This window comes from Periplaneta americana, chromosome 12 (genome assembly GCF_040183065.1).
Source record: "Periplaneta americana isolate PAMFEO1 chromosome 12, P.americana_PAMFEO1_priV1, whole genome shotgun sequence".
NCBI classification, from domain to species: Eukaryota; Metazoa; Arthropoda; class Insecta; order Blattodea; family Blattidae; genus Periplaneta; species Periplaneta americana.
The window spans coordinates 145,443,905-145,465,946 of record NC_091128.1 but is presented as its reverse complement, the minus strand read 5'-3'; the positions used below and the strand labels follow the sequence as shown (position 1 = coordinate 145,465,946).

Here is a 22,042-nt window from a genome sequence, read left to right as displayed (position 1 = left end):
GAGTCCACATCGATCAGCTAGACGGCAGGCTATAGCACTGCGACTTTCAGAACGTTCTTTGCGCCGAATATTGCATTCAGATCTTAAATTTCATCAATATAAACTTATGAATGTTCAGAAATTGAATGAGGGAGACTATGTCCAATGCAGGGCATTCGCCGAGAGAATGGTGGAAATTTTTGCTGACGAAGTTATGTTCATGAGAAACGAGGCACATTTCCATTTAAATGGTTATGTTAATAAGCAGAACTTTAGATACTGGGCCCCCGAAAATCCTAACTACACGAGTGTCTGCTTCATTGTGCAAAGGTTACAGTTTGGTGTGCTGTGTCTAGATACTGCATCATAGGCCCATATTTTTTTGAGAACGGGAACACTGTGACAGTGAATAGTGAATGCTACATCGAAATGCTGAGGACATTTGTTAAACCAAAACTGCGTAGGAGTCTACGTGGGATTGCTAGACAAATTGTATGGAAGATGGTGCCACAGCTCATACGGCAGAAAATTCAATGACAGTTCTGAAACGCAAGTTTCCGGGACACATCATTTCTCGGCGACATTCCCTGGCCTCCCCACTTGCCTGACCTTACCGTCTGCGACTACTTTCTGTGGGCTTACCTGAAGTCCAAAGTGTACGAAAACAGACCACAAACAACTGAACAATAGTAAATATACAGACATACAAAAACGGATCCTTAACATACAATTAAGTTTCAGAATGAGGCCTACACCCTTTTTGACACCACACCAATCATAAATGCACCCCTATTAAGGCACCAATAAGAAGAAACAGGAAACAAGCGCATGACCTTACTAGAAATCTGAAGATGACGGAAATTAAGCCGAAACTAGTCATTAACACAGGAAAGTTACAAAAATTGTTCAAATCATTACTAACATAATTCTTAGGCAACCCTTTTTGACACAACACTACGGATCATAAACACACCCTCACCATGGCACCAACAAGAAGAAAGTGGAAACAAGCAGAGGACCTCGCTAAAAATCTGAAGACAACGGAAATTAAGCCTATACTAGTCATTAACTAAGGTAAAATATCATACCGTAATAGTTTCAGTTAACACAGGAAAGTTAAAAAAGTTGTTTATGTAACAGATTTAACAAATCATTAGTGTTACAAGTAGGTATGTAATCATGATGTATAATATGTCTGTCGATTTGTATAGACAGAAAAACTAGAAAACACTACCTGTGACAATACGTAGCTGCTATTGACCAGGCACAATGAACACAATTAAATAAAAGAAATGCTGGGTTTTATTATTACGAAATTGCTCCACGACCACGCAACAACAGACTAAAAGACACGGAACTGTCGATAGTTGTGAGCTGACTTTAATTTGTTTAGCCTAAAATGAAGGAGAATATATATAAATAATAAATCCAGTGTTACATTTTTCTGACTTTCTGAATTATCATTGTTCCTTTCCTACTCCTTAGTGTAGTATCATAATATTGTGAGACATTCCCTGAAATAACTTTTTCTGTTTCCAGCATATATTGATTCTTTAATATAGCCCATCTCTTTCCTGACAAAATATTATTTACCTCCAACAAACACAGCTCCCTCTAGAAACATTTGAATGTCGTTCTGTGCAATGCTGTTAAATTCGGTGGCGAAGCTCTTAAGAGGCTTTGAGGCTTAATAATTATCCGTGGCGCTACAGCCCGTGAAGGGCCTAGACTGACCAGCCGGCTGCTGGCCTCACGCCCACATGCCGAAGCAGAGGTGGACGATCATCCAACCAGAATGGAGGTATCGTGTGGTTAATATGATGATCCCCCCCAGCCGTTATAGTTGGTATTCGCAACCGGATTTTGCTACCTATCGTAGCTCCCCAAGTGCATCACGATGCTGGGTGGGCACTGGTCCCATACACTGGCCGAAATTTCATGAGAAAATTTCTTCCCCCATGAGGACTCGAACCAGCGCGCATTCCGTAACGTGAGTCCTAGATGGGATGCCTTAGACCGCGACGCCATGGCGTGGGACCTTTGAGGCTTAGCCTACTCAAAAAATTTGAGTTATGTGTATCTAATGCCTACTCACTTCACTTGCGTGTCGTGTACTAGGGTAAGTGTTCGTGTAAGTGTAGTGTAGGGAATGAGTGAGAATGATGATGGTGAGGAAGAGAGAAGGGGAAACCCAGTGCTGGCACGTAGCCTAATCTATTGAATAGCATCAAGGGGGCCGCCAGGCATAATATCCCCATCTGATGGATGAATCACTATCAACAGTGACATATGCCTTCTCTTCATATGCACTGTGGAGAGATTTGGAATTTAACCCAGGAATATTGTTGCACAATTTAGTGATTAGAAGTTGTGCACTGCCATCTCTCCTAGTTTCGAGGTAGAAATTTTATATGAACATTTCTGACCCTGCCCGGCTAGCTAGTCTGAAGGCAAATGCGCTACCAAGAGCTAACTCCGCAGATAAATTTGAGTTATTATATCTTGTAACAGTGTAAGTTCGTAATAACGATGTATTGTAACACTTGGTTTCACTCCGATCCTTCCATATATTAAATTCACTATTGGCAGTCATTCCACAGCGAGAGGCTTGTGGCAGAAGCCTTTCAGCAAGGCGGGATGGCCTCGCTCACAGGCAGCTGTACTTGCAAGCTTGAGGAAAGGCCTGGAAAAAGGGAGTATCTATTCACTATGACTCGGTAGCAGGAAGTGGGATTAGCCCATTGCTATAAAACACACCATGCTATGTTGGTGTACTGTGAATGTGCTGCATTGTTAAGTGTTAGTTTAATCAAAAGTGCATATGCATATATATATATATATATATATATATATATATATATATGGGCATATGAAACAAAATGGGCTTACAAAAAGTAGGAGGTAGACACTACATTAACATATTAAAATAAAATGGAGGAAGACAAAATAAGAAATTTCAATTTTCATAGTATAGGAAATATTCTTGGCTAACAGGGTGCTCTGAGACAAATAAGTTATATTGTTATACCTGTATTCTGTTTGGGGGGTGAAAATGAGAGGTCATCATCTTGTTCAGTCTGTGTCAAAAATTTTTTTCATTGAAAACCAAAAAACATCTACTCTATAAGAAGATATAAGGTAAGCAGATTTTTTCAGCCTACCCAATATTTCTAGCTTAGCTTCGCCACTGATTATACCAGATCTAAAAAGTTTGATGTTCTATATCTCAAATTCAAAATTTTGTATTTAAATTGTTCTAGAGAACCTCTCAATTACAAATAGCAAAGCCTCTCTTGCTCTTTCACCTTCTCTTTGGCCCAGTGCTCCTTGAACTATAACCCCAATTGCGCTTATGGCTATGATATCATTGCGCACAAATGAGATTGCTTGAGGACTAGGAGTGCATCACAGCCTTGTCCATGTTATTTTGAGGGAGGACTGTCTGTACTCGTATAGATACATGTATGCTCAGCATCTTATGGAGGGTGATTGGATTGCATACAATGTTGTAATTGGCTGTTAGAGGCACAAGGCAAGAAGGAGGATTTCCTGCTAGGTGGTATATGTATGCATATTGAAACTGATTTCACATTCATTATGTTACTCGACTTGACTAGCGTAATATGTAACTGAAATGTTGCAGTGCCTACCATCATAAATCAAGGGTGGACATCAAATGTCAATCCACAGATGGAAGAGAAGATTCTGGTCATGGTTACTGAGGATACCATAATTACCATCCAACAGATTTCCTGGCATATGAGAGTCTGATCATTGTCTCATACTCAAAATTCTTCTCGACAATGACCTATACCCTTACCATTACACATCATCCAATTTGCCTGATGTTCGCCGTTGCTGTATGACACACTGTTAATCATCATAAGAGGAGCAAGGACTTACTGGAGAGGATGTTTGAATCTATAGTCCCATCGCTCCAATTTCCAGCAGCCAATCGAGTTGCAGGTCAGCTACATTTAAACGTGTGCGTCTTGTGATTCGCTGATTCATTTCTTAAGGCTCGATAAATACTTAATATAATTTGCTGCTCAATTATTTGCTGAATTACATTGCGTTTGATTTATTATCATAGGAGCTACGATATGATAATGTTTAACGGTATGGCAAATAGATTCCTCATATGGTAGCTCGGCAGCATAAGAACAAAAATGGCGAACGATACTACCTACCTAGACTTTATAGAGCCTTCACTTTCTAAGACGTGAGCAAAGAGGCGGAGTCATGCCGGAAATAACAGCGTCGAGACTATAACAAGGCGCTGTTCACTTGCGAGAACCTGTACACAACAGTCCTGCATAGGCTTACGAAAATCCGCACACTGCATATGAAACAGGATACAAAACATGCTGGAAGATCCAAATGTGGGCCGAATTCTTCAGCTGTGGACTTACAGGTGCATATCTTGTCGTGAAAGGTCTTGATGGAGTGAACTATGTCACACATTTCCGGATGTTTCTCTTGCTGTTAGACAGAACATGTAATATCTACATGGCAGAGAATCATGACATTTCCATGTTGAAGCCTGACAAAAGCTGAACTGCAAATTCTAGCACAGGTATGATACGTTGGGAAAGGTCAGTGACCTGATCACTGAGGGACTACTTCTTGTGGGACCATTTGAAGGACTTTATCACTGAGTAGAACCACATAGTGCAGAGGAGCTCGTCCCTAGACTGAACACAAGGCTAGGGCATGTCTGAAGACGAAGAGAGGCCATTTTGAACAGAGCCTCATATAAGTAACCATACATGCTGCTGTTACTGTTACCCTATCACTACTACTGTGTACTGTATCATGAATGCAGAATTCTAGATACTTCGTAGATTAAAGGCCAATTAAATGCACCAAAGGTACTTATATCTGCAGAACTACCTATTTTTTCCCCAGGTAGCTTGTTATGTATTTTTCAATCAATCTTCTTAACGTATTCAGCAGTTTGCTGACATAAAGTCCACTGTAGTCTATTCAGTTGTTGTTTTTCACGAGAAATGAGGGGTATTTTGATCGGTGTTCATTATAGATGCCTGTTGCTAGTAGCCAGAGTTGGGGTGTAGTCAATATATACTACAGGGCTGTGTCTTCTGCAACTGGTACTGATGATTTTAATTTACTTCTTTTGTGGTTTATGGATGGACAGTGTAGAAGAATGTGTTCCAGATCTTCATCATGATTATTACACCACAAACAAGTAGGATTATCAGAAATCTGAAATTGGTGTAGGTACAATTGAGTGACAATGTGACCTGTTCTGGCTCTTGTTAAAAATGTTTGAACATGTCTGGGCAAGTTTTTGTACATTTCCAGGTCATTTGGTTTCTTTTGTACAGACTGTAAAATTTTTCCTTTGTTAGAAGAGAGCCAATTGTTGATCCATAGGTTTGTAAAATGAGACTACTGAAGCAAAAGCACTAGAGATATCACTTGAAGAGGTCTTGGTTGCAAATATGTTGCCTGTTTTGCAATATTATCGTTTCCAGGTATACCACAATGACTAGGTATCCATTGCAATGTTATTTCCTTTTGGAGTTCTTTTAGTTTACTTAATTGTTTCTGAATTGGAATAAACCTATGTGCATATAGGTGTGGTACATATATTTAATTATATTAAATATAGCCCCCTTGGAGTCGGTAAGTATGCAAATAGATTTTTCAGAAATTTGAGTAACACACCGAAGAGCAGCATCAATAGCCAGCAATTTAGTGTCAAGACTGGAGGAGGATGAACATGGTACGAAATAACTTTCTTGATATTTTGGAATATAATACCCTGCTCCTGATGTATTTTGTTGAAGACCAAAATTATTCCTACTATTTGTAAGTTGTGCATTATATAGCGAAATTTATAAACTTGTACTTGCTATTTGGGAAAAGGAAATTGTACCAGAACAATGGAAGGAGTCCATAATTGTACCTATTTTTAAAAAGGGGGACAAAACCAACTGTGGTAACTTTCGAGGAATATCACTTTTGTTGACGTCGTACAAAATTTTGTCCAATATTCTTTTGAGAAGATTAACTCCATACGTAGATGAAATTATTGGGGATCATCAGTGCGGTTTTCGGCGTAATAGATCGATATTGATCAGATTTTTTGTATTCGACAGATAATGGAGAAAAAATGGGAGTATAAGGGTACAGTACATCAGTTATTCATAGATTTCAAAAAGGCATATGACTCGGTTAAGAGGGAAGTATTATATGATATTCTTATTGAATTTGGTATTCCAAGAAACTAGTTCGATTAATTAAAATGTGTCTCAGTGAAACATACAGCAGAGTCCGTATAGGTCAGTTTCTATCTGTTGCTTTTCCAATTCACTGCGGGCTAAAGCAGGGAGATGCACTATCACCTTTACTTTTTAACTTCGCGCTTGAATATGCCATTAGGAAAGTTCAGGATAACAGGCAGGGTTTGGAATTGAACGGGTTACATCAGCTTCTTGTCTATGCGGATGACGTGAATATGTTAGGAGAAAATACACAAACGATTAGGGAAAACACGGAAATTTTACTTGAAGCAAGTAGAGCGATCGGTTTGGAAGTAAATCCCGAAAAGACAAAGTATATGATTATGTCTCGTGACCAGAATATTGTACAAAATGGAAATATAAAAATTGGAGATTTATCCTTCGAAGAGGTGGAAAAATTCAAATATCTTGGAGCAACAGTAACAAATATAAATGACACTCGGGAGGAAATTAAACGCAGAATAAATATGGGAAATGCGTGTTATTATTCGGTTGAGAAGCTCTTATCATCCAGTCTGCTGTCCAAAAATCTGAAAGTTACAATTTATAAAACAGTTATATTACCGGTTCTTCTGTATGGTTGTGAAACTTGGACTCTCACTCTGAGAGAGGAACATAGGTTCAGGGTGTTTGAGAATAAAGTGCTTAGGAAAATATTTGGGGCTAAGCGGGATGAAGTTACAGGAGAATGGAGAAAGTTACACAACACAGAACTGCACGCATTGTATTCTTCACCTGACATAATTAGGAACATTAAATCCAGACGTTTGAGATGGGCAGGGCATGTAGCACGTATGGACGAATCCAGAAATGCATATAGAGTGTTAGTTGGGAGACCGGAGGGAAAAAGACCTTTAGGTAGGCCGAGACGTAGATGGGAGGATAATATTAAAATGGATTTGAGGGAGGTTGGGTATGATGATAGAGACTGGATTAATCTTGCACAGGATAGGGACCGCTGGCGGGCTTATGTGAGGGCGGCAATGAACCTTCGGGTTCCTTAAAAGCCATTTGTAAGTAAGTATGTATTTGTAAGTTGTAGGGTTGTGTACAAGTCATGGCATATCAGACAGTTATAATCACTTCAGGCAACCCAGTTCTGTCAACTAACAGCTGGGGGGATTATCATGCTAACACCATACTAGTTGGATAGCTGTTCACCTCTGCAAAGACATGTCGCATGTGGATGTGAGGCCAGCATTTGGCTGGTCTTGGTTCTCTACGGGCTGTTATGCCCAGGATTATTATGGAATAAAAGTTAAGACGAAACAGATGGCCAGCCAGAAGTTTTTGAGAGAAAGTTAGTTTCTAATGTTTGTAAAATTGTAGTTTATTTTCCTTTTGTCTCTCCAATAGTAATCAAGCTGTATTGGTATATCAGCTTGGACCTTTGGAATGGCTTCACACTTGACCAGGGGCGGCTCTACAATAACTGCAGAGCTGCAGAACCGCCATTTAAATGGACCTGAAAAAATTTAAATTGTAAAACGTGCTTTTATGTAATCTAATTCATTGTTTCATTTATTTTTCCAATTCATTTTCCTTCGATTCGAGATTTTACTGTCTGTAGGAGCCTTGAACTGCTCGAGAATTTTAGCTGTAGTGTACTTTTCGGATCTGTGATCGGCAGTTCCCGAAGCTCAACGTAGGTAGTCGGCAGCAGAAAACTGGTTTTCTTCACCATCCCATAAGACTCTATTAGAGCTGCAACCAAAGCAGCTCTCTCCGAATATACAAAAGAACCATTAACACCATCTCTTTATGACCTGTGTTAGGAGAACACATAGGCTTCTGGACTACTGTACATCATTACAGTTACAGTGTGTTATAGTACTGTGGGTGGTGTAATGTGATTAGTCAATGTGTCTAAGGAAATATTTTATATTAAAAATGAATGAAATGAAAACCTAATCGACCAAACCTTTTCGAAATTAAAAGAGAAATTGCATGTTAACTTAAGAAATTAGGACGTCCTACACAAAATTTAAATATTGAAATTTCTGGAAAAAGTCGAGGAAATCATGTAGCCTATTAGTCATTTTAATACCGAAATGTGTAATGGAAACGATTGGTTTTTCGCTGCGCTCATGAAAATGCTTTCTGTATTCTGTTTAGAGGAGAAAATATATGGACAGACACCGGAGTGAAGGATTTAGATAATTTGACTTAAAAAACTAGAAAAGCATGTGGGGCACATCTCCACTACGTGACTAGTTGTACCAGGTGGGTGAGATGTAGCGTACGTATGATTGGAGTACAATTTCAGGTGCACAGTCAACTTCGAGAAGGAGCTGTAATTACACGTGTTATCCGATTTAGATGCAATAAACAGCATGCGTTTGCTAAATACACTATTTTTCATGCAGAACTGCCAACCTTTGTAACCGCGGGCCACTACTGCACTGGACACAATCCCTATTTACTCTAGGTTCTTGCCTTTTGCACAGTACACATTCTGAAAAGTTGTAGATGTTGATTCTGTAGAGATGGGCTACTAGGCAGTCTCATCACCAAAAAAAAAAAAGTTGTAGAGCATGTAATACATTAAGAATGTGATTTAGAATATATTTTTTCTCTCTTACAGAGGAGAGACCTGAAGGCTTACCCCAGAGTCTGAGGTTTATTATACTTACCACTCCTGTTCTATGCGGCTGGGGGGGTCATTGTGCTAACCACACGTTACCTCCATTCTGGTTGGATGATCGTCCACCTCTGCTTCAGCATGTGGCCGTGAGGTCAGCAGCCGGCTGGTTGGTCTTGGTCCTTCGTGGGCTGTAGTGCCACAGATTATTATTATTATTATTATTATTATTATTATTATTACTCTTGTTCTATGAATGATACTTGCCACCAAGTGTGGCTGTGCGTTTTTTGTAAGTATACAACTACAGTGAAACCTCTCATTTATGGAAATCAAAGGGACGTAACAATCTGTCTGCATCTGGGACGTGTCCTTTATTGGGAGGGAGGCTCCCCAATCTAACAATACTCTCGGCTCCACAAGTAAAGAGCCCTGGCCTCACACCACTTCTGCACAGATGACAGTGATTGACAGGCCAGTTAGGGGAAGCTGTTGCCACGTTTGCTCTTGGCTGGATTCTTTAAATGTATTTTCTTTTGCAACTGGTTGGATTCTTTCAAAAATGGAAAATTCATAACACAGCATTCTCGGCGGTCTCCTGGCGGTATCTTTGTCCACAGTTTCACTAATTGGGGGAGCGTGTCAGTCAGATTTATGGCTTTCTGAACCCAACCCTGCAACGAAGGTTCTTTACTTGTGAAACCAAGAGTAAATGTATAATATGCTTTATGTATCCCTTCACGCTTTAAATGAAATGTATTACTGTAGTTTAATTCTAAATACAGTCTACTGTACTACAGTAAATTCTTTGCAACTTTGAACTACAGTAGATAAGACCGAAAAAGAGAAATACAGTACTGTGCCATGCAATTTTATTCTAGGTATATAGTTATGGAGTATTGTAATTTACAGTTTTCAACTTAACCTTTACGTTCAGATGCCATGTCTCTCGAAACAGATCAACTGATTTAAGTGAAGAGAATAATCCTACCGTACTAACCCTATCATGTGGCGAATACAATTTCACGATCGCGGAAACCTTGGATCCATAAAATTTTATGACTTTGTTTATCCACCCATTTCCAGCTAACAACGGGTAGCCAGCTGGGGTATTGGTAGCCTACAAGACCCTTATTGTCTTCTTTCATGTTAAGGAATTTCTGTACAGTTCTCAAAACTAAATTTTCCATTTTTGTAACATATTAGGTCTTGAAATCCAAGTTCTGTCCGCAGTCAGGAGGTAAAGCAAGCTTTAGGACTGTGAAACAGCTGTCCGTGTCTGAGAATGTCCGTAAACGAGAGTTAAATTTATCATTATTTCTATATTATTTCAGTTGGGACATAAAAATCTGTCCGTATATGGGGAGTGTCCGTATCTTGGGGGTGTCCGTAAGGAGAGGTTTCACTGTATAGGCAATAAAACCATTAACTAAAATGTAACAAAAACAAAACTATAAACAGGTCTATATGACTAGCTGGAAAGACTGTCAGACAACTCCACTGACCACATCCCCTTTTCACTACTTACGTATGCCATGGCAGGTCAGCATGCTGAAATGACATTTCCTCCATTTTTGATGGCCTAATTTGTTAAAAACAGGTTGTTCCACGGGAAAGTGAAGATGGGATTTGAGTAGGAGAGGTTATGGAATGCAGTTCACTACTCCTTGCAACCCACTAATCATAAGCTATATGTTTATGAAACATGAATCTGTTGACTACAATACAATGTGCATGTGACTCTCTTTTCCTGACACCGTGTACAAATTTTAGTGACTTCTAGTATGAGATGTGAACCTATTTACCAAAATCTATACATGTCACATTGTGTACCTATGAATAAGTAATTACATAACACTTCCTTTACTTACTTACTTTTAAGGAACCAGGAGGTTCATTGCCGTCCTCACATAAGCCCGCCATTGGTCCCTATCCTGAGCAAGATTAATCCACTCTCTATCATCATATCCCACCTCCCTCAAATCAATTTTAATATTATCTTCCCACCTACGTCTTGGCCTCCCCAAAGGTCTTTTTCCCTCCGGCCTCCCAACTAACACTCTATATGCATTTCTCGATTCGTCCATACGTGCTACATGTCCTGCCCATCTCAAACGTCTGGATTTTATGTTCCTAATTATGTCAGGTGAAGAATACAATGCGTGCAGATCTGCATTGTGTAACTTTCTCCAATCTCCTGTAACTTCATCCCTCTTAGCCCCAAATATTTTCCTAAGAACCTTATTCTCAAACACTCTTAATCTCTGTTCCTCAAAGTGAGTGTCCAAGTTTCACAACCATACAAAACAACCAGTAATATAACTGTTTTATAAATTCTAACTTTCAGATTTTTTGACAGAAGACTAGATGACAAAAGCTTCTCAACCGAATAATAACAGGCATTTCCCATATTTATTCTGCGTTTAATTTCCTCCCGAGTGTCATTTATATTTGTTGCTCCAAGATATTTGAATTTTTCCACCTCTTCGAAAGATAAATCTCCAATTTTTATAGTTCCTTTTCGTACAATATTCTGGTCACGAGACATAATCATATACTTAACTTCCTTTACTTAGTACCAGTAAATGACTTACTTATGATATTGCAAACAACTTACACTTTCTCAGCCAGTGGTATTAAGAGATTTTTTTTTTAACCAATGGCAGGTACTTGAGTTACATCATTCACCTATATGAAGCCATTTATGTAGACAAATTTATCGACAGAATCATTGCCCAGGGTGCGCCATAGGAGGCTGGTCTACAGTACATCCGCAATGAGGTGATTATGGAGATTTGTTGGGATGCCACAGGGAAAATATGCTAAATTGAAATAATACACTTTATTTACAGGGTTTGTAAATTTTATTGATATTAGTATCCAAACCCAACTCATTATACATTCAATAGTTTACTGTACACTTCAATCAGAGGCAGATTTTTTCCATTTATTTAAATGTACAAACATTAAGTTCTTGCTTTAAACTATCATACTTTGTTCACTTAAAGTCACAAAATCGTACTTGGTACTGTTGCTTTCACTGACAAACAAGTTATGATTATCATGTCTCTGTAATAACATTCTTCTGCTAAATAAATACATAATTTCAGTTGTATTTACATTTATCCTACAATTAGAGTTCCATCACCAGGGAACTCATAAGGTGGGACTTCCAAATTAAGTGGAGCTGGTCCTTTCCGAATGCGACCAGAGGCATCATAATGTGAACCATGACATGGGCAATAATAGCCACCAAAATCACCTGCAGAAAATAAATATGACAACATGAGAAAACACAAATAAAAACTTTTCCCAACTTTTATTGAGAAGCAAGAAGCAAAATGGGTTAAATGATCCCACATTGCGGCCATTAGAGAACAACATAAGAAAACACATAGAAAAAATGTTAATTAACACAAGTCTTTGTATATAATATTATAACCTGACCATTTCCCTCCTCCTCTTCCAAAAGAACTGCTACATAAATTACATATTCGCAAGTATTTCGTGAAATAATTATTAAAGGTTAGATTATCTATATCTACCACTTTTGTCTCAAAATAATTTTACTATTTCTTAATGTAAAAAGTATGCTGCAATGTCAATATATGAGGCGTGATTCCCTTTGAGGGAGTATGAGGGACAGAGGCAAATTGAAATTTGGAACTTGTATCGTAAGATGAAATGAAATGCATCACAAGTACAGTACCTGCATTTGCAATTGGCACACAACCCAGATGAGTGCACACACCGATGATCACCAACCATTCTGCTTCCTGTACTCGTTCACTGTCATGTTGAGGATCCCGTAAAGCCTTCACATCCACACTTCTTTCTGTCTCAATTTCACTTGACGTCCTGAAAAACAAATTTAATTTATTTACAAATTCTTATACAATTGAGGGGCTGCTGGAAGTATTGCCCATCTTGTGTGATAATTCACATCACATTATTCACAGAACCTGTTTCATTAAACCTATTCACTAAATTTAATATTGCTTTCCTACACAGAACTGGACAGCCAGGAAACTGATGTCTGAAGTTTTCCCTTGTTCTGCCACACGATTTGTTTTTTCATAATGTAATTTTTCAAAATTCCCCGCACTGTGGCATCATGGTCTAAGGCATCTTGCCTAGGACTTGCATTATGGAATGCACGCTGGTTCGAGTCCTCATGGGGGAAGAAATTGTCTCATGAAATTTCTGCCAGTGTTGTTGTTGTTATTGTTGTCTAATGCCAGGCATTTGACAATAAAGTCATTTGACCTCTTGCACTCCAATATTTTTCAAAGATATTATCTTGGTCAGCCACTGAAGCACAGATTTTGAGGTGTTCCGAATCCATTTCTTGGTTTGAGTGTGAAAACGGCAAGTTGTAGCCGATTTAAGTGAGCACCATATTTTAACGCTTTGGTGGCTACTTCATTTACACACAATCCCAGAATATCTGGAGGACCACACCTGCTGTTGGTCGACGGGTCCATTGGACCTAGCTGGGAGATCTATTTCTGCCAGTGTATGGGACCAGTGCTCACCCAGCATCATGATGCACTTGGAAAGCCATGATATGTAGCAAAATCTGGTTACGAAAACCAGCTATAACCGCTGGGGGGATCAATGTGCTTACTGCACGATACCTCCATTCTGATTGGATGATCGTCCACTTCTGCTTTGGCATGTGGACATGAGGTTAGCAGCCGGCTGGTCGGTCATGGTCCTTCATGGACTGTCGTGCCTAGGCTTTATTTTACTTAATTTTTCAAAATGTGTACATGTTCACGCACTGAATATGTAACCATTGCAAAATACAACACAACGTAATAAACTGCAGTTATTCTCAACTGAGACACTACATGTATTCAGTGATGCTTGTCAAGGACAGACTAAAGACTGAAACAGCTAATTTTGGGGAATGGGAATTCACCAATTATGCAGCTTTCATGTGGTGATCTCTATCTCTCTTCCCCTCTGTTGTTGGAACATACAGAAAAAAAAAAAAACATCAGTTAGGAGTGATGAAATAATCTAAGAATTAGGGGATTCACCAGCCATACAGATAAGGAAAGATGAACTCGTGACTGTAGTCGAATTGACATCTGTAGCATTAACCACTCGGTTAGTTATAAAACAGTGATAATCCAGTAAAGTACCATGAGTTCTGAGGATGCAAGCAGTATGAGTAGCGAGGGGCACCTGCCACTGATTGGCTAAGAGAAACACTGAGAAAGTTTGCTGGGACCCACTGTAGTAATTTTGATGTCTTTCAAAATAATTTAGCCTACATAATAAAATTTGGGTCTATTTTATAAAAAAAAAAATAAGACATTAATTCTGTTAAATATACCAAAAAGCACAAGTAACAATGTCACAAGTGCTCTCATGCCAATTTGTTTTAATCTTATAGGTATGTTAACATTATTTTAATTATGAATCTTTTACTAGGAAACTAGATCTAGACCATCACATTCTAAAAGATTATGTTGTTGTTGTTTTCTAATGCCAGGCTTTGACAATAAAGACATTTGACCTCTTGCACTCCAATATTTTTCAAAGATATTATCATGGTCAGCCACTGAAGCACAGATTTTGAGGTGTTCCGAATCCATTTCTTGGTTTGAGTTGCACAAAGGGCAGTTAGGGGACTGATATATTCCAATTCTATGCAGGTGTTTGGCCAAACAATCATGGCCTTTGCCAATCTAAATGCAGCTACAGACGATTTTCGTGGTAAATCGGGAATTAACTGTGGATTTTGATGCAGAGAGTTCCATTTTTTCCCTTGAGATTGTGTTATCAAATTTTGTTTGTTGAAGTCTAAGTATGTAGATTTAATAAATCTTTTCACAGAGTAATACGTAGATTTAGTAACAGGTCTGTAAGTAGCAGTGCTGCCCTTCTTTGCTAAAGCATCCACATTCTCGTATCCCAGGACTCCACAATGGGATGGTATCCATTGGAATACAATTTGAGAGAGCATTTTAGTTATTTCTGCTGTTTGAGATGAAGGTGTGTGTTTAGAGACTATTGATAGAATAGCTGCTTTGGAGTCTGACAATATAACTGCATTTTTAAATTTATTGATGTGGCAGGCCTATATTAAACACACTAATACTACAAATATAAATAATGCTAAGAAAGCAGCAGACGTGATCGATATGTTGTAGGCCTATACAGTTACCCTAACACCTACTAATTAAATTATTTGATATAGTTAAAATATAATAATAATAATAATAATAATAATAATAATAATAATAATAATAATAATAATAATAAGTGCACAATGTGAATATAGTCAGTAACCTAATTACGATTCACAAAATTTTGTTAATGACACTGTTCTTCGCTCGCACTTCGCTACATGGTATCTGTCACATATGTCTCCAAAGAGCTTAAATATAAAATATAAAAATATATTTACCTGTGTCTGATGAATAATGGTTTACCACGCCATTTGAAGGTAACACTCTTGCCTTCAGGTATGTCGCCTAATTTTATTTCAATCTTGGCAAGTGCAAGAACATCTGCAGAAGCACTCATTGAACTCACAAACTCGCTCACCAAAGTTTTTGCTGCATATGCACCAACAACAGATCCACCTTAATAAGGAAAAAGAAGTATACTTTAAGAGTAGCAGAGATTTTCACTTCTGCAAAGATTTTCGGGTCTACTGGAGAATACAATATGGAAGTTTGTTTTTTGATAGATTGAGTTTTTGTAAGGCTGAGAATCAGTGACAGATTAGATTAGATTTGTTGAGGCTTTTAATATGCCTGTTAGGTCTCCGCATTTGTGTTAATATATATTTAAACATAGCCTATAACTTATTATAAGAGCAGCTGGCTACGGACTGCAAGGTCCGGGGTTCGATCCCAGGTGGTGACAGGATTTTTTTCTCGTTACCAAACTTTCAGAACGGCCCCGAGGTTCACTCAGCCTCCTATAAAATTGAGTACTGGGTCTTTCCCGGGGGTAAAAGGAGGTCAGAGCGTGGTGCCGACCACACCACCTCATTCTAGTGCCGAGGTCATGGAAAGCATGGGGCTCTACCTTCATGCCCTCCAAGTCCTTCATGGCATGTTACAGGGATACCTTTACCTTACCTTTTATAACTTATTATAAGGAAAGGTAAATTATTTAAATTAATGTATTTTTTCTACTTAGCAGGTGAGTATTTTATCTGATCTGGGTGTGTAGTTAGTTGATTGGGCGTTATTTTGCACGTTACGAGGTAGGTAAAATTAGAAGGGAGGTTTGAGGAGGCCGTTAGATTAGTGTAGGTGAGCTAGGTTAGCATAGATAATTTGGGTGGAGAGTGAAAATACGCATTTGTAGACAAAAAAATTATAAGTGTTTTAAAATTCCATCATTGCGTGTGAAAATGTCGGAGAAAATGATGGGTCTATATGACTATAGGATATCGGTAGTGTGTTTATGAGAATATATATTGGCTAGACTGGAGAATGGGGTGATGTCATGTGGTCGACGTATGTGAGAAGGTTAGTGGGTTAGTTGAGGTGATATCTCAGTGAGTTTTATTCACTCGTTGTGTTGGTTTACGTCGCCCATGTTGTGACGTCAGAATCGTTTGTCAAACTTGACGAAAATTAAGCGATATCCTATAATAAAAGAATCCCAAAATGATCAGTCGGATATAACAAAGGTATATGGGGCTGGTTGATTGGGTTTATAGCTTTCGCAATCATCACATCTTATCTCTACAATTTTGAGGTTACTTTCAATGATCTAAGTACATTTTTCTCCCGTGTGTGGTGTTTCTTTAATTCAGTTCTTGAAACTTCTTAACGAAACGACTTTTCTTTCGAAACAGATTGCCAGAAAATGCATTAATCTCAAAGATGGAAAATTTGAATCACTTACCTCCAATAACTAAATATGTGAAGGATTTTCGTGACTCTTCGCTTGCTCTACTAATGGTTGTACTGTCTTGGACATCTTTCCTTCTATATGCAGAAAAATCTGGAACTGGGATGTCTGTGTGAGCAAATCTTACTTGTGTTGATACTGCAATATAGAAACATAAAATGTAAGTCTCGATATTTACATGTTGTTGGTTACCCAACTGTTCAAAGACAGGTCTGAACCTCTCAAGTGATACCAAGAAGCCACCACTTATGAGACAACTAGGCCAGGAGGTAATGGGGTAGAGTGGCCAGTTCCTTTCCCCCTCCACTGCATACATCGCCGACTAGCTACATATACACTACTAGTCAGATTTCAGATGCATACAAACAACTGTTCTTCCTCTGACACATATCGTCACGAGAGACGTACTACCTGATAATAGATGTACATATCAGCCAGAACCTCAAATCAGAGGACGGATTTTTACATAACCTATAACAATACCGTACTGCCTGATAATAGATGTACATATCAGCCAGAACTTCGATCAGAGGGCAGGTTTTTACATAACCTATAACAATACCGTCTAATGAATTTATTTTCAAAGACGATTTCACATGAATGACAATACAATACTATAGAACTACAAATTATTCTTTGATATTACAGCACAATAATGTACTTTCAAGACCACTACAAATGCAACCCATCTAGAGGTCATTCCAAAGTTTGGTATTGTTATTTGAAAATGGATTTTGTAATTCAGTGATTGTTATAAAAAATTCAATATGTACCTGCAGGGCCGGATGTCACCTTTAGAGGACCAGTAGGCAAAGAATTACTCAGGGAATAACTTGTGTGCAAATCAGGATTTGGTGGGACTACGGTCTTCGCTGATGTTACTACAGCTGGGCTCAGCGGTTTAATCTGCGACGCTACGACCTGTGTTGTAGCCTTCAAATATGGTGCCAAGTTCCCAGATTTGGAAACTATATTAATCATCTTGCAAAACAAAATTTCAAACTATTCGTAATAATTATGTACAGAAAGTTGCAAATGGTGACCGAACCTCAGTCTAATGGATAGGTTGGAAAGAACTAATGAAGAAATAATGTTTCAGATTTTGTCCGCTAGAGGAATTATGAAAAATTTCTCTTCCGGACTTGTAATTGGGAATTATATTTGGTTAGTATTTAGTTACATTCACATGTAGTGACCTGATATAGATTGTATTAAATTATATGCATAATATACTCAATAATATATGTTGTGTAATGTATCAAAATGACAACTAAGTTATCATGAAGTATTGTTGTTAATTTGCAAAATGGCTGTATTAACTTTCATAACATATGCCCAACTGTTTCCGGCAGTAGCCTACACCAACATTTCTTTTTATGCACGGGTTAGAGAAATTAAGTTATTTATAAATAGCAAACGGACCTATCTCAGGTATTTTTTTAACGCTCTTCATGTAAACTACAATGATACAATTATTGTAGCAGCCTTTGAAGTGTAATTTACAGCATAGGTATTCTCGTTAACGGCGCATTCGCGAAATTTGCGGGAGTCTCCATGCAGCGGACATGGATTGTTACATTGGTGTTGCATGAATCGTGTCAAGATGGTTGCATGTGAATGATTTGGCGCAGAGCTTACCTTGAGCGGTGCCTAGTGAGGAATTTTATGTAGGTTTTTGCTTAAATGAGTTCAATATCATATTAGTGAACTATTGTGCGGTATAATAAGTTCCATAATAAGTAATTGTGTTGTTTATGGTGTTTGATTTGTGAAATTTCACTGTTAATGTATATAAGTGCATCTACTGCATTTGGTTAAATATAGTTCTAAGCCTCCGTATTCCATTCATGACACATAGTGAGAGGTGTTTGGAGCATGTTGTTTTACAGCTTGTAATCGTAATTGGAGATAAAACTGCAAGGTTTTATTTACGTATGCATGCTGCAATGAAATCAGTGATTTTATTTAGTGAAAATAGTAGCTTAATAGTGTTTCAGTAGATATTTGTAAGGTGTTGTTCAGTGTGCGATGAATGATTTATTTTGATAGTGAAGTTGGTTTTTAGTTTTGAAACAATGATCTTGAAGTTTCTCGTATTTGTTGTCATTGACATCCATGTATATATTAGGCTGGAAAGTAGCCTATGACAACTTTAATGAAGGTGTGCACCTGTTTCAGCGAATACATTCCAAACAACATCTGGAATGGATTCACAGCAGCAGTTTTGTCTTAAGTGGAACAGTTTTGGCAGCAATTTGGCAACAGCATTTGGCAATTTATTCAAATCAGAGAGCTTAACAGATGTCACATTATTTTGTGAAGGTATAGTACTGTGTGGACTATTATAATTTCTTTAATTCAGTAACAAGAATGTTATTTTATAATTGTTACGTGCACAAAGTACATGAATATACCTCAGTACATCACATAGACCCGAAATCACTTAAGATTGTTTGGCCTAAGCGAACATGAAAATTCCCTAATGTTTAAAGTTTATCGACTGTTTGATATGTTATGATTTATTGGTTATCTCATACATTGCAGGTGTAACATTCAAGGCCCACAAACTTATCCTGGCAGCATGTAGCAAACATTTTCAGGATTTGTTTGAAACAGCACCACTTTGCCCAAGTGTGTTGGTCATTTTGGATGGCACATCGTCGTCTAATATGTCCGCCTTATTAGAATTCATGTACAAAGGAGAAGTTCATGTCTCTCAAGAAAGCCTCTCCAGTTTCCTGAAGGCTGCAGAATGCTTACAGGTATGGTTCTAAAAGTAAATTTGTGCCTTAAATTTGCATCCATGTAAACAATATTTTCAGTGTAGCTATATGTTACTAGACCTATTTTTGTAATTTTTCTTTACATCACTAGATTATAAACTGGATAGAAATACTGGTAATTAATAAGAAATATGGGTAGTAGCTTTTATCATTTTGTGACTTCGTAGACCTTCTCAAGATAAATACTTTTAACCGAATTACTATAAAAGGCTCTATTATGAATGTTGATAATTAGCAAGGGACCTCTGTTCTTTTACAAGGTACGTATGTGACAAGGTTACTGGGTTAGTTCAGGGGATATCTAAGTGACGTGAGGCCGAGAAATATGTGAAAAGATTTGATGATTTAAGATGTTCGGTCTCACGTTACTTAGATATCCCCCCAGCTAACCCACTATCCTTGTCACATATCTTGTAAAAGATCGGCGATCCCTTGCTAATTACCTGAATGTTATAATTGTTGCAAAAAATAACGGATAACATAAATTAGGAACTGTTGTCATTGTCTAGAAGTGTTTATTGATTGTTGATTTGTATTTTATTATATTTGAATAGGTTAAAGGCTTGTCAATAGAGCATGAAAAGCTTGCTGTGGTCCAAGGACAGCACACCACATCTGTGGGCCACGACAGCCAATTGGACTCCCCTACGGGTCGTAAACAAGCCAAACTGAACAGCAGTAGTAATAGTGGTACAAAGGAAACATTGGAAGGGGGCTCAGGTGATCAACTCCTTCAACAGCACCATGCATCTACCTCATCATCATACTCCCCAGTCATGTCTCCGTACATGCACCCTCCCCACTACCGTCCAGCGTACGAGCAACGCGTACCTGCCTCGGCGCCACCCCCGTCTCATTATGATGCGTCTCCTCGAAAAAGGCATCACCGCAGCTCTTCCGAAGCCATTCAGGACTCTGCAGCTGCGGCCGCTGTCCGTGCCTCAGTTCTCCGTGATGGCAGTAAGTCCCGTACTGCGCCCGAATCTGAAAAACACTCCCCTATATCCTTGGCATACCGTCCTCCCGTGTCACAACCACAACAACCTCAGGAACCAGAGCCCAAGTCAGAAGACAAAGCTTATCCCCAGAGTTCATCTGCAACTCAGCATCTCATGAGGTACGAAGGGGGACCTGATGCCAGAGATAATGCTGCTGTTAATGCCGCTGCCAATGCTGCTGCTGCTGTGACTTTTGACAGAACTGCTGCTGTGGATGTTGATGGCAACAGCAAGACTACACCAGACAGTCGGCGTTCGTCTGTAGACCCTGGGAGTAGCTGTCCAGAAGGTAAGAATATTTGTGGTCTTATTTTCGATCTAATTGTAGCCTGTGTGTCGCTAATGGACGGTGGAAGGGAGCAATATTATTGTAATTATTTGTCTTCAGTATAATTATTCACCCTATTAAATTACTGGCAAATGCATTGTGTCACTCCATTAGCTTTAGAAATTCTATCCATATGTGGAAGAAATGCTTACTATTTATCTTAAATTTGACAGTTTTTCCGGAATCAATCAATCTTCTTACAGTCTTACTAATAAACCGTGTATAGTTTTTATACGAGACTTATGCAGCGTTGATACAGAAAACGTTACTAATAAACCATGCAGAAGCGATGGATGTATAAACAATCTGTAACTATACTTTGCAGTAGTTATATATACGAAACCCCTTGTTTAAGCATTGTATATAGAGAAAAAATTGCTGCCCCTCTAACAGCTGTTCGTATCGACTGTCATTTTATGATTATGGATGCCTTGTAACCACAGAAGAACAAACCAAAGAGCACAGAATAAGTATAATATTATTGCTGTAGCTTGTTCTCTTTGACCAAAATATAGTGTGGTAATCGATCAGAGCCAGTTGTACTATCGATTCTTAACACGGCACACTAGAGCGCTCTACCGGATGCAATCGGGAATCGCAGATATTCTATTACCTTTCGCAATGAAGTAGTGACAAAACTATGACGTAGCTGTGTAACAGTTGTATTGTTATACACGACGTATGTAGTGATTATTAGTAAGGAATTTACACATGACTTATAAACGAGCTATTCATTGTATAAGTATAAGACAGTTAAACGTCAGTATATAGAGTTTTTATTAGTAAGACCGTTAATGTATCCAGCTGTTTGCTGACAACATAAAGTCCACTATAGTCCACTGTAGTCTATTCAGTTTTTGTTTTTCACGAGAAATGAGGGGTATTTTGATCGATGTACTGGTAAAATAGTAAAACAGTTTTTATGGAAGAGTACTTTTCTTTTGTGTAAAAATGGTAAGTTGTAGCCGATTTTAACGTTCTGGTGGCTACTTCATTCACACACAGAATGTCTGGAGGACCACACCTGTTGGTCGACGGGTCCATTGGACCCAACTGGGAGATCTTGTTGATCACCAGCTTTCCCTCATTAAGCCACTGAAGGACGATTTTAGTGCCATAGCAGGGCAGCACTAGGAACAGAAAAGTAGAAAGAGGAGGAAGGAAAGGGAAATGAACTCCTAGGCCTCGAATGTTCTAATGCCGTCGGGGTTGAAGAA

The 22,042-nt window shown here is 38.5% G+C and overlaps 2 protein-coding genes across 4 annotated transcripts in view; one reads left to right on the top strand and one right to left on the bottom strand.

The window, feature by feature from the left end:
• Positions 1-11,670: 11,670 nt before the first annotated feature.
• Positions 11,671-17,807, bottom strand: LOC138710947 (cytochrome b-c1 complex subunit Rieske, mitochondrial-like). Its single transcript, XM_069842157.1, has 5 exons — positions 17,490-17,807; positions 16,711-16,854; positions 15,251-15,428; positions 12,539-12,687; positions 11,671-12,091 (listed from the first exon to the last, which is right to left on the bottom strand). The coding sequence occupies exons 1-5, from the start codon at positions 17,695-17,697 to the stop codon at positions 11,952-11,954; spliced, it is 819 nt and encodes a 272-aa protein (XP_069698258.1). The 5' UTR covers positions 17,698-17,807; the 3' UTR covers positions 11,671-11,951.
• A 210-nt stretch (positions 17,808-18,017) lies between these two features.
• chinmo (Chronologically inappropriate morphogenesis) overlaps positions 18,018-22,042 on the top strand; it is a 42,824-nt gene continuing 38,799 nt past the window's right edge. For 2 of the 3 annotated variants that reach the window (XM_069842154.1, XM_069842156.1), the window contains exons 1-4: positions 18,018-18,147; positions 18,895-19,038; positions 19,261-19,478; positions 20,054-20,786. In XM_069842154.1, coding sequence (XP_069698255.1) covers positions 18,921-19,038; positions 19,261-19,478; positions 20,054-20,786 — 1,069 coding nt within the window. In that variant the 5' untranslated portion in view covers positions 18,018-18,147; positions 18,895-18,920. Of the gene's footprint in view, positions 18,384-18,894; positions 19,039-19,260; positions 19,479-20,053; positions 20,787-22,042 lie in introns of all 3 variants that reach the window. The other variant, XM_069842155.1, reaches the window with a different exon arrangement.

What these genes read in the sequence shown, in the direction of transcription:
- LOC138710947 (XM_069842157.1), bottom strand. Translation starts at nt 17,697, where the DNA reads ATGATTAATATAGTTTCCAAATCTGGGAACTTGGCACCATATTTGAAG. An exon ending in GGTGACATCCGGCCCTGCAG is followed by an intron (nt 16,855 to 17,489) that starts GTACATATTGAA and finishes TCTATATTGCAG; the next exon opens with TATCAACACAAGTAAGATTT. An exon ending in TGTGCCAATTGCAAATGCAG is followed by an intron (nt 12,092 to 12,538) that starts GTACTGTACTTG and finishes TATTTTCTGCAG; the next exon opens with GTGATTTTGGTGGCTATTAT.